The sequence below is a fragment of the Geotrypetes seraphini genome, chromosome 19 (genome assembly GCF_902459505.1).
Source record: "Geotrypetes seraphini chromosome 19, aGeoSer1.1, whole genome shotgun sequence".
NCBI lineage: Eukaryota > Metazoa > Chordata > Amphibia > Gymnophiona > Dermophiidae > Geotrypetes > Geotrypetes seraphini.
This window is the reverse complement of record NC_047102.1, coordinates 39843272-39856578: the sequence shown is the minus strand read 5'-3', so window position 1 is coordinate 39856578 and position 13307 is coordinate 39843272. Positions and strand designations below refer to the sequence as shown.

At 42.9% G+C, this 13307-nt stretch overlaps 1 protein-coding gene across 8 annotated transcripts in view; it reads right to left on the bottom strand.

The window, feature by feature from the left end:
* KCNQ1 (potassium voltage-gated channel subfamily Q member 1) overlaps window positions 1-13307 on the bottom strand; it is a 705822-nt gene that overhangs the window by 450890 nt on the left and 241625 nt on the right. For 7 of the 8 annotated variants that reach the window (XM_033928568.1, XM_033928571.1, XM_033928565.1 and 4 more), the window contains 4 exons: window positions 11761-11856; window positions 8238-8360; window positions 7538-7685; window positions 412-474 (listed from right to left, as the gene is read on the bottom strand). In XM_033928568.1, the coding sequence (XP_033784459.1) occupies window positions 412-474; window positions 7538-7685; window positions 8238-8360; window positions 11761-11856 (430 nt within the window). The remainder of the gene's footprint in view (window positions 1-411; window positions 475-7537; window positions 7686-8237; window positions 8361-11760; window positions 11857-13307) is intronic. The other variant, XM_033928567.1, reaches the window with a different exon arrangement.

Here is a 13307-nt window from a genome sequence, read left to right as displayed (position 1 = left end):
CTTTGTGCATGTAATAATAATAACTTTATTTTTCTATATCACAATACCACAAATAGTTCAACGCGGTTTACAGAACAAGAGACTGTATACAAACAGTGATATTAGAAAAAGCTTCTAGAATTACATCAGCAGATTAAGATTAATCAATTTTAGTTTAGAATGTTTAAAGATACATCAAGATAGAAATGGAGTCAGAGAAATTTATGAAAAAGGTAAGTTTTAATTGACTTTCTAAAAGTTTGATAAGAGAATGCATGTACATCTTCTTTTGATTTTGCTTCCCTGGTTTTCAGCCAATATGGTTCCACATCATATTAGAGAAACAAGTAAATATAGGAGCTAGGCCTAGTTCTCACATGGAACTAAAATGTCAGATTATGAGAACTTGGTGAGTCCAGAGGAAAAGATTACCTGAAGGAGCAGGAGAACTGGAGAACTGGTCAGAAGCAAAAGAAGCCCAGGAGAGCTGACGGCCTGCGGTACAACCAGAAAGAAAGAGAGAAGCTGGAAAAATATATATTTCTGTGTAAAAAAAATACATATTTGCATTCCTTGGGTATAAGGCTCGATGTTATAGAATTCTGTCATTTGTACACCCAACTCCTGAAAACTGGGTGCCAGCATTTACACAAAGTTTAGCAGATGTAAATGCTGGCATCTAAAATTGGTTACAGGAATCCGCTCTAAGCGCAATTTTAGTGTGGATCTTCCTGGACCCGAATTTTGGGCACCATGTATTGAATCTGGCCTTATTTGTGTTTGTGATATACACTTGCACATGCTGGTAATAAGGCTTTTAAAATAAGGTCCATATTCAGTGAAGAAAGTTAGTCTTCAATACCAACTCCTACTGTATTAGGCTTTACATTTATTTTGACAACTTAATTCTAGAATGGAGGATTTGTTGAAAACAACAATAACTCAGAATCAATTCTTTTCAAAGGAAGCTGTAGAAAAAGTGGAAAATGTTGACTCAAATAGACAAATAATTGATAAACGCTCTCCACTTCTGCAGTTAAAAATTGGTTCATTTTCTTAGATCACTCATTTCATTTCACCTGAGATTCTCTTAAGTACCTTAAAGAGATTTTAGGACTGCAGAATCAAGCTCCTATTGCTTACCTACTAGTGTGTTCATTCTGCTGCCTCTCAATATCTCTCCGCTCTTATACAAAGAATTCCACTCCTCAAATAAGCTACTCTACGCTTTACCCTTCTCCTCCACTGCCAATTCCAGATTTTATTCCTTTCATCTAGCTGCCCCCTAGGCCTGGAATAAATTACCTGAGTTTGTCCAAGCTCCTTCCCTTTCCTTGTATTAAAGCAGACTGAAAACCCACTTTTTTGATATAGCCTTCAATCCATAACCCTACTTCCCACTGCCCACCAACCCAGCCTGCTGATTAACCCTTCCCCTTAACTGTATCCATGACATCCTGTTTGTCTGTCTTGGCTGTTTAGATTGTAAGCTCTTTGGAGCAGAGACTGTTTTCTTCTTCTTTGAGATTCTGTGCAGTGCTGCGTGCATCTGGCAGCGCTATAGAAATAATCTAGCTATCTATAATATAATAAAACGCTAAGCCGCACATGCGCACTTCCTCTGCGTGCGTCCGTTTTCCGTGAGCTATAGCGACCCGCAGGTAGCAGTGGGTTCTGTTTTTCAGTCTGACCTGCTCCCTGCTGCTCCTTGAAAGATGCAGCAGTGGCTCCTCTCACGATCCCCGCCTGTGTCGGACTTCCGACGCAGGTGGGGATCATGAGAGGAGCCACCGCTGCGTCTTTCAACTACAACAAAAAAATACGGCAAGGCGAGCAGGAAGCAGGCCAGACCAGACCGAAGCTCAGAATTGAACTGCCAGTTGGCCGGCTCCCTTGCCAGTTATTTTTTCTGTTTAAAGGTGCCGCGGCGGCTCCTGTCACCAGCCTGATGACGTCATCAGGGACGCGGCAGGAGAAAAATGGCCATTAGAAGACCCGAAGCAGTGTTTAGTGGGTCTGGGACGCTGCTGCTCCTGCCGGGTTTGTCAGCCCTGTAGCGGTGGAAGGGTCAATTGGGGTTTCAGTTGTGCCAGGTAGGGTCGGCGGGGGAGGGGGGAGTCAGGCAGGCATCGGGGTGGGGGGGGAGTTTCAGTGGAAGGGGAATGGGAGGCAGGCAGGCTGGCATCGGAGGAGGGGTGGGGGGGTTCAATGGAAGGCAGACAGGCAGGATGGCAAGGGGGGGTTCCATGGAAACATGCTGCTCAGAGGGATGGGAGGCAAGCAAGCAGGCATGGGGGTGGGGGGGGGTTCAGTGGAAGGGGAATGGGAGGCAGGCAGGCTGGCATCGGAAGGGGGGTTGGGGGTTCAATGGAAGGCAGACAACTAGGATGGCATGGGGGAGTTCAATGGAAACATGCTACTTAGGGGGATGAGAGGCAGGCAGGCAGGCAGACTGGCATGGGGGGGTTTCGATGGAAGGGGGATGGGAGGCAGGCAGGCTGGCATTGGAAGGGGGTGGGGGGTTCAATGGAAGGCAGGCATGCAGGATGGCATCGAGGTGGGTGTTTCCATGGAAATATGCTGCTCAGGGCGATGGGAGGCAGGCAGGGTGGCATGGGGGGGTTTCAATGGAAGGGGGACAACTAGGATGGCATGGGGGAGTTCAATGGAAACATGCTACTTAGGGGGATGGGAGGCAGGCAGGCAGGCAGACTGGCATGGGGGGGTTTCGATGGAAGGGGGATGGGAGGCAGGCAGGCTGGCATTGGAGGGGGGTGGGGGTTCAATGGAAGGCAGGCATGCAGGATGGCATCGAGGTGGGTGTTTCCATGGAAATATGCTGCTCAGGGTGATGGGAGGCAGGCAGGGTGGCATGGGGGGGTTTCAATGGAAGGGGGACAACTAGGATGGCATGGGGGAGTTCAATGGAAACATGCTACTTAGGGGGATGAGAGGCAGGCAGGCAGGCAGACTGGCATGGGGGGGTTTCGATGGAAGGGGGATGGGAGGCAGGCAGGCTGGCATTGGAAGGGGGTGGGGGGTTCAATGGAAGGCAGGCATGCAGGATGGCATTGAGGTGGGTGTTTCCATGGAAATATGCTGCTCAGGGCGATGGGAGGCAGGCAGGGTGGCATGGGGGTTTCAATGGAAGGGGGACAACTAGGATGGCATGGGGGAGTTCAATGGAAACATGCTACTTAGGGGGATGGGAGGCAGGCAGGCAGGCAGACTGGCATGGGGGGGTTTCGATGGAAGGGGGATGGGAGGCAGGCAGGCTGGCATTGGAGGGGGGTGGGGGGTTCAATGGAAGGCAGGCATGCAGGAATGCATCGAGGTGGGTGTTTCCATGGAAATATGCTGCTCAGGGCGATGGGAGGCAGGCAGGGTGGCATGGGGGGGTTTCAATGGAAGGGGGATGGGAGGCAACGGAGGGGGTGGGGGGTTTTCAATGGAAGGCAGGCTGGCATCTGAGGGGGGGGGAGGAAGGAGGCACTGGGGGCACTAAGGACATAGAAAGGGGCACTATGGACATAGGAAGGGGATCTAAGGACATAGGAAGGAGGCACAGGGAAATTCACAGACAGAAAAAATGACAGACAGGCAGCATGCAAGGAGAGAGAGACAAAGAAAAAAAATACCCAGACAGACAGACATGAAGGGAAGAGGGGGCCAGCAAAGAACATTTAAAAAACTTTTAAAAACATATTTATTTAAAGATGCCTTTGATTTTTAATAGTTCCTTTAAATTACCTATGCTTTGGTATTATTGTTTATGAAGTATGCTTAAGCCATTTTGTGCTACCTATTTTACCCTACCTTTTGTACTTTCCCTTTTTTCTTACAAAACCCGAAATTGTAACTTTTTATTTTTCCCTTGCCCCTCAAGTACGTTTTGAATGTTTTTATGTTATGTTAATATAATTATTACGTTAAGTTTCTTATCTCTTTTTATTATATTATGTACATTGCTTAGAAATTGTTATAGGCGATCCATCAAAAGATTGAATAAACTTGAAACTTGAACTTGAAAGAAGAGGACTCAAGCCGCAAGGAAGAAGCTGGGCCTGCCTGCCTGTGGGGAATGCTATAAGGGAAGGGGGGGCCATGGAGCAGGCTAGACCACGGGAAGGGAAGGGAGAGGAGCCGAACAGAGCAGCCAGATCGCAGCAGGACACAACGCGGGGGAGGGGCAGAATGGAGCAGGCTAGATCGCAGTAAGAGAAGAGAAGGGGAAATGCTGCAACTACTGCACAGGGACCTGGAGGGGAAGGCAAATACTGCTGCTGCTGCACAGGGAAGTCGGGGGGGGGGAGGGAAATGCTGTTGCTGTTTCACAGGGAAGTGGGGTGGAAATGCTGCTGCACAGGGAAATGGAGGCAAAGAATGACAGACAGACAGCAGGAGGGAGGGAGACAGAAAGAAAAAGGGAGCCAAGGAGAGAGAGAGAGAGAGACAGCAGGAGAGAGAGAGAGACAGAAAGAAAGAAAGAAAGACAGACAGACATATATTCTAGCACCCGTTAATGTAATGGGCTTAAAGACTAGTTAATAATAGTAGTAGTAGTGTGAAGAGTTTGTCTTTGGGAAGCAGAGCTGAGATTGTGATGTCATAATGCCTCATTCCACCAATAAGATTGCCAACCTCATCAGTGATGTCACAATGGCTTGATTGTCCTGTACTGCCCTCTGCCCTCCAATCCAGCCAGGTGATTAACCATTCTCCTTAACTGTATCCATGACATCCTGTTTGTCTGTCTTGTCTATTTAGATTGTAAGCTCTTTGGAGAAAGGACTGACTTCTTTGTGACTCTGTACAGTGTTGCATACATCTGGTAGCACTATAAAAATAAGTAACAGTGGTAGCAGTGGTAGAAGAATGTGGATATATTTTCTATATCTAATTGTTATTATATTCCTGAGCAGGCTTTAGATTAGCTTCTATCTACTGAATTTGATCTCACAAATTTTCTTGAAGACTCGCAGGATGTGATTCAAACTAGAACTACCTCAGTGACTTACCTAAATGAGAATGATAAAATGTTTTAACAAAATTATATTTTAAAAATAAGAAGACAGTTTTTGTGGGGCTAATGTTTTATTTTTCCAGATGTGGCCACGGCAACATAACTCAAGATATAAACCCTTTTTGGATTTGAAATCTAGAGTTGTGGCCTTAGGTGTCACTTTCTATTTGAAGTTTCCATGTAAACGTCTTCTAAACTTCCAGAGTAAGGATTTTGTTTTCTGGGATCCAATTCAATTGGAACAATTTTTAAATTACATAAAGGGATAAAATAGCTAATTTTTTAAAATGAGGAGTAATGGAAGTTGTCTAATGCCTTAAATTCTGGATTTTGTATCCTAATGTCTCTCATAATTGGGCTAGATGGAAGCTTATGTATAAGATTTTTTTTTTTTCTTTGTTAAATTTTTCTTGTGAATTTTCTATATCTTTTCAAAGATTTATTCAATAAAGAGATATAAAAAATAAAGAAGTTCATATTTGATGCTATTTCTATTCTACTTTTGCTAGATAGATATCTGAGCAGTATCACAATGGTAAACAAAGTCAATCTGTTGGCTGCTTACTCACAACACCTGACAGACAATACTCGCCTGCATGACACAATAAACACTAATTTGCAGCTGAACAAAGAAAAAACATTCTTATATATTATTTAATTATTGCTAACAATGATGTAAGGAAAACACAGACACAAGGGTGACATGGGGCGAAAGAGAGGCGGGGCTTGCGACAGAAGTAGGGCCCAGTTATGACTATTTCAAGTACCCGACTTCCTGGATCTCTGGTCTACCCCATCTACAGCACACACAGTTATTAAGAAAAGCAAAAGCATGCTGTCTGTCAAATTTTTGGTGATACACCAGTGTGTCCCAACACTCTGGTTGAGACTCCTGCCTTAAGCCCTTCCCACCTCCGGTTAGCCAAAACTCAAATATGAAATGTCCACTTTAATTAATATCAAAAGTTATGTTGGCTACCAGTAAAAGTGAGGATAATTTTCAAATTTGCCTGTTTATGCTACAAAACAATATTTGGTCTTGCTCCAAGTTCTCTCTTGAAACATTTTGTGTTATCTAAAATTAATCGTAATATCATGTTGTTTACTTTTCCATCTTTAAAGGGTTGTACATAAAAAAGATTTTGCGAGAGGGCTTTAGCTCCCCAAGCAGGTAAATGCAATAAGAATTTAAGTGGTCCGATTATGTCTTCTCATTCTTCTCAAGACTTTAGAAAATCATTGCAAACTTATTTGTTTGGTAAATTTGTACAATGATTTGCTAATTTTTTGTATTAGTGATTGACAATGTTAATTTGCTGTATTATCACTGTATTTGTACAGTTTTCCTCTTGTTGTTAACTGCAAGGTTTTGCAGTCTACAAATAAAGTTATTATTATTATTTCTTTTAATCATCTTTATGACAATAACATTTTTCTCAACTTACCTAATGATTTTAGTATCCTTGATTCTCCTGTATACTTGTCAGAGTATTAAAGAGAGCAGAGCACAGACAAAGAAGAAAGAAGAGAAAAGAAGTATCAGAAGAAGAGAAAGAAAAGGGTAATACTCAAGGAGTATTACCAACAGGTGCTTGTGAAGCTTTGCATGAGATGAGTTTATGCCTGCTCAACACTTAGGCCCCCTTTTATCAAGTCATGCTAGGGTTTGTTTTTATCGTCATAGAATTCCTATGAGCACCGGAGCTTTAACCTCAGCAGCCGGCTCTAAAAACCCTAATGCAGCTTGATAAAAGGGGGCCGTAAGGATCCTTTCACTAAGCTGCGATAAGTGCAACTGAATGCTTACTGCAGCTTAAAATGGCATACCGTGGAACATGCTCACGCATCCTGTGATAAGTGCCAAATTAGCACGTGCTAAATGCAGCTGCATTATCACGCAGGATTGTCATGTGAGCCCTTGCCACCTACAAAATAGGTGCCGGTGAGTGCTCAAGCAGTATTTTTTTTATCAGCTGCGCGCTAGGGGCAATATTAGTGCATGGCCATTAATACAAAAAAAAGGGAAAATTGGCCAATTTACTGCTGCAATAGAAATGGCCTTAATGAGTGCAAAAAGTCTGGTGTATTCCTCATGCAAGGTAGGGCTGAGAATGCTGAGGAGAATTGTGTTCACAGCCACTCAAAGGTATTCTAGCCATCACACTCCCGTTAACATCTACCAGCTAGATATAGGGTACACACATGATGGTTCTGGAAGAAAACCATAATTTGAGGCCCCTAGCCAGGGACCACTAGGATGAAAGAGGGAGGACCTCCATGTTGCTTCAAATGAAGTTTCAAAGTGCTGTAGCCCCCAGTGCAGCCAGGTTCTAATTACTCTTGAAGCCCCGAGAAAGCAAAAAATAATTGCTATTCCTTCACCACTCCACCACCCCTAATAAGAATTTCCAATTTCACCAAAATATTGTTCTATACCATTTAAGCTCTGCTAGTCTAGTTACCAGCCTATATCATCCACTGTCATCATTTATAATAGCTACTTAATTATATGTTATACAATATTTCATGTCTTACCGGAATTCTCATACGTATCCATAGAATAGCTCTCAGTCTTTTTCTCATCTATCACGTGGTCATAGGTAATGTGTGGAATGGGTAACATTTTGTCAGAAGATCCCACACCATTGTCTTTCTCCATTTTGAACTTCCTCTTTTTCCCCTGCTGATAAAGAAAATATACTTCTACATTTAGTTTGAGGACCTCAATCATATCTCCCCTTAGCTGTCTCTTTTTCAAGCTGAAGAGCCCTAATCTCATATGAGTTATATCCCCTTTATCATTTTGGTCACTCATCTTTGAACCTTTTCTAATTTCACTATACTTTTTCTTGAGATACAGCAACTAGAATTGGACGCAAAACTTAAGGTGGTCATACCATGGGGCATTATAGTATTCTTGGTCTTATTTACTATCCTTTTCCTAATAATTACTAGCATTCTGTTTGCTTTTTTGGCTATCGTATATTGTCTATCCTTCACATCAATTGCTGTCTTTCTATTCCTCTGGGTCAATCCTTCTTTAGAATGCATTTATTGGCTCCCAACTGTATTTCTGCTGACAAAAGCCACTGGGACTTTGTACATATACTTATAAATAGCACAGCAAAAGTTTCAGAACAATTTCTTATGAATGGAAGAATTCAGAATTTAGTTTGACCCCACCCCACCTTAAGACTCCCAACCCCAACCTCTCAAAAAGATGTCATGTCAGTACCATTGCCAGTTTCTTAGGTTTTGGACTAGGTGATGCTATCTGATAATTCCTGGAAGATTTCCTTATGTATATCTTCCATGTTGCGGAGTCTGGATTTTCTGCTGCGTAACATCTCCATGCAGTCTGAAATAAAAGCACACACGCTATTAGCTCTTTCACTTCTTGGAAGGGATAAACAAAATAGCAAATATTTTATTGGCCTTCATAACAAATGAAGAGCCTATAGATATTTGGCAGTTTGCCTGTCCATGTTGTTGCCAATTAAGTTTTTAAAATAAATAAATAATAATTACAGCTTCAGTGGATCGTAAGACAAACACACACAGAAGTGGAAAACCAAAGATCCTTTGACTCCTTTTGCACAGCATGTTAAAGTAGAAATCAAGCAATTAATGATTTTTCCAGTACTTTACAAAAGGTTCCGCCAAACATGAATGAAGCCTTCTGTAAAATAGTTAGAAATACCTCAGTAAATACATTTGTATTTGTTAGCATGTACAGGAGGAGCATCGATTCTGCAAAAACATATGTGGAAAAAAAAGCAATATTTGGCAGCTTGCTATAGGGTCAGGGCCGGATTAAAGGATAGGCCCAGAAGGCACGGGCCTAGGGCCCAAAATGGTCAGGGAAGCCCGCCGGTACTGTACTTTGGGGCCTCACCCTTGCTGGATTCGCCGGTGGCATCATCATCAGCAGCATTGTCATCGTCCTGGGCATCCCCCCCCCACCTGACCCTCCTCTCTCTCCCTCCTATCACGAGACTCTAAACAGCCCCGCATCACTCTAAGCAGGCTGCTTCACAGCTTTCTCTTACTGGTGATTCCCTCTGGTGCGTCACTGATGATGTCATCAGTGATGCACTAGAGGGAATCACTAGCAAGAGAAAGCAATGAAGCAGCCTGCTTAGAGTGAAGCGGGGCTGTTTAGAGTCTTGCGATGGAAGGGAGAGATAGGAGGGTCGGGTCAGGAGGAGAGGAGAGTAGCAGTCTGCCCCGGGTGCTTGTCCTGGCGTCATGAACTTCTTTGGCTAGCAACAGCATTTACATTTCACTGCTGTTGCCGGCTTCAGGCCTTCCTCTCTGCCGGGTCTTGCCTACTTCCTGTTTCCATGAAGGCAGGACCCAACAGAGAAGAAGGCCCGAAGCTGGCAACAGCAGCGAATTGTGAATGCTGCTGCTGCTCGAAGAAGTTCATGATGCCAGGCTTGGGTGACAGAAGGAGGAAAGGGAGCAGAGGGGGGAGAGACTTGCTGTACCCAACTGAAAGGAGAAGGAAGATGAGGGAGGGAATGAAAGGAGATGCCAGGGCGTGGAGGGAAGGAAGAAAGTATGCCAGACCAAGGGACAAAGAAGGGGGAAAGGAAGGAGGAGGTGTCAGAGCATGGAGGGGGAGGGAGAGATGAAAGAAAAGGAAAGGAGAGAGATGCCAGAGAATCAGGGAAGGGAAGATGCCAGACTGTGGGATGCGAAGGAAAGAAAGGAGACGAGAGAGATGCCAGAGCATAGGGGACAGGGTGGTGACAGAGAGAAAAATGGAGAGGTGGCAGAGCTGAACTCAATCATGTACAAAGGAGAGAAGGGGCACAGGACAGACAGCTTATTGAAGGAGCATAAAAAGAGGGAAGATGCCATATGGAACGGGGAGAGGGCGGACAGTGGATGGAAGGGGCTGATGTTGCATGGAAGACAGAGAGCAGACAGATGCTGGCTAGAAAGAAGAAAGTGAAGACAAGATGATTAAAGCAGACATGACAAAAGGTAAAAAAAATATTTTTTTGTTGCTTTAGAATAAAATAGTATTGCAGTTGTATTGAAAAAACTTTTATAAGCAGAAAATAAGATAATCTTTTTATTGGACTCATTTTAATACATTTTTTACTAACTTTTAGAGACCAAAACACCCTGTTGCTCAGGGCCGCATTGGAGTAGAGGAAGAAATCTTTTCTCTTAAGGGTCCCACAGCAACAAGAGGGCATCCGCTAAAACTTAAAGGTGGAAGATTTCATGGAGACACCAGTAAATTCTTCTTCACCGAAAGGGTGATTGATCGATGGAATGGTTTACCACGCAAGATGGTCGAGATGATGGGACAAACAAGTGGGGATGCTACAGAGTTATGCTTACAAGATGGATTCTTATCGGAGGGAGGACTCTTGAGTGGGCAGACTTATTGTGGGGGGACTTGGAGAGGGAGGGTTCTTGAGTGGGCAGACTTGTTGGGCCGCCGGCCCTTTTCTGCCCTCATACTCTATGTTTCTATGTCAGGACAGTGTAATGTAACAGCAGTATATTATATTGATCTGAAGGAGGAGGCTAGGGCCTCTGAAAGTCAATTGAAAAATGGATTAGTCCAATAAAATGGTAATTATTTTCAATTTTTGTTTTATTTCTATTTGTTAATTTGTAAAGTGGTGATTATCAGTATTTTCAAATTTATATCTGCTATATTTATATTTTGCAAAGTATTAGGGGGTTATGTATCATTGTTTCTGTGATGTTTCACTGTATAAGAGAACATAAGAAGTTGCCTCCACTGGGTCAGACCGAGGTCCATCTCGCCCAGCGGTCCACTCCCGCGGCGGCCCATCAGGTCTGCGACCTGTGAAGTGGTTTCTGACCAGTTTAGCTTCTTGGCGATTCAGTTTAACCTTGATCAACATATTTCTATTTTTAGTTTGTGATTGCACTGGGTGAGGGTGTAACTGTGTTCTGTGTGTATGAAAGACATGGTTTTCTGTTAGCGTTGACTAGTCTTGTTTGGCTAGTTCTTGGGCATGGTTCTTGGGAGCACCTTTAATAAACCTGATTTGAATCTCTTTATTTTCTGCCGATCTTTTGTTTCATGTTGGATTCTTTGGTGGACTGCTTGCCTTGTTGTTTCGTTACAAGTTAGCATACATGGAGTGGAATGTACTAGAGGAGTTACAGATTTGGTTGTTTAACCATACATATGGGTTACAGTTGGTTGACGTAGAGTGAGGCAGTTGAGAGGCATTGTAAACTTGGTTATTAATATAGACTTATATTTTGGATAGTATTACTGCTTTACAATCTATTTGAACACTTATATACATATGGAAAGAGTTCAGAGTTAAAGTCCTGGATAAGTAGGTGGAAGGGAAGGAAGGGGGATTTGTTCAGAGATGTTTGGGGGTTGCATAGAAGAAAAACTGTACACTGGTATGCTAATCTTTGTTTGTTTTGAATTAAAAAAAGAAATAGAAGTGAATAAGAAAACAGATAAATGGGGGCGGGAGTATGGGTGGGGTGTGGGCGGGGCAGGGGGGCCCCAGTATACTTGTGTGCCTACGGGCCCTCAAAGAATTAATCCTGCCCTGTATAGGGGGATGTCCTTGAATAATCCCAAATAGGTTCTGACATGTAATGGACAATCTGAGGCCTCCATAAGACACAGAATAAGTTGAAAGCTACTGCAACAGAAAAAACAGCCAGTGGATCCTTGCTCTCTGGAACAAATCCACGTATGGAACATTAGACAATGCAAAAGCTATGGGTCCAGATACCTGAATAAGAGATGCTGCAGCTGGAATCTGACGGTTAAAATGTTTCTGTCTTTGCTTCTGTTGCACTTTAAGGGCAAAGCCTGAACCAAGGATTCCCTGTATGAGAAGAAACAAACATACTTTTACACGAACATGCCCATAGTAGCCAATTCAGATCAGAAATATCTGGCAAGATCCTACGCTACTTACTCCCAGGGACACAAAGTGACTTTTCCCGAGTCTTATCTTGACAGTTTATGGACTTTTCCTCCAAGAATTTGTCCAAACCTATTTTAAATCCAGCTGCACTACCTGCTTTTACTACACCCACCAGCAATGAGTTTCAGTGCCTAGATTCGTGCTAAGTGATTTATAGATTTCTTGTTAAAGCAGATGAAATGTAGACGAAGATCAAGAAACTGGTATAACTAGAACTGCGTGGATGAGCTCATTTTAGGAACGACTTGATCTTTGATTTTATGGTTTACTAACATTAGAACCTATTGATACCAATGTCAACGGGTGAATATTCCATTAAATTTTCAAGTTTCAAGTTTATTAAAAAATTTATTATACTGCTTTTAATCAAATTTCTAGACGGTGTACGGTAATAAAAGAATATCTTAAAAGAAACAAAACAAGTTGAGTTAAAACACTATACAGAACCGGGGTTAGTTAGTATACACATACAAAAACATAAATACTAACTGCGCACAATTAGGGAAGAAGGGTAGAACTACAATCTTTGAGAGAAAGCACACTTAGGGTAAAACAATAGGTGAGGGTAGAAGCTGTAATTGTTTTAGTCCTTAAAAGGACAGTTTTTATCCAAAAGCATCTTGGAATAAGAATGTTTTTAGCTTTGCTTTAAATTGCTTTATCGTGGATTCGATCCGTAAGTGATTGGGCAGCGAATTTTCTTTGATGTACATATTTTAGATAATTTTGTAGTCTTATTACTTGCTTTACAGGTGCAAAACCATGGGTAGGGGGGCCTCAAGGGCCTGGCCTCCACTTCCAATTTGGGCTCATGCCCCCTTCAAAATTGTAGCACCAATTTAATAGCTGGTGGGGATGCCCAAATCCTACCAGTCAAAAAGATCTACTGCTCTAGTCTCTACCTGTGCTGCCTGAGCAATGCTTAAGTCGGAGGCATGATTCAGCTGCTGATGTCAGCATTCTCGTGCATCCCTGCTAGCAAAGGCAAAATATAAATGCTGGGCTGTGAATAGGTGGGGGGAGGACAGCTGAGAGGAAATACAAGCCCCCCCAATCTGGGCTCCTTCCAATTATTCCGAAAGCATCTGAAAACTTGGCTATTCTCAAAAATGTAAATCTCGCTACCCTCTTTATAATCACTAATTCTTTTTATGTCTTTCCTTCCTTATATTAAATTTCCTGTAAACCATGCCAAGCTCTATCTTTATGGAGAGGATGAGGTACATAAACTTAAGGTTTGGTTTAGTTTAGTTTACAGCAGCAGCTGCCCGCAGATTTAAAATTATAGCAGCCGTTAAGGGAGTAGAGCCATAACTGACTCTTCTGACCGCTAATTTATGGTGAGGCCA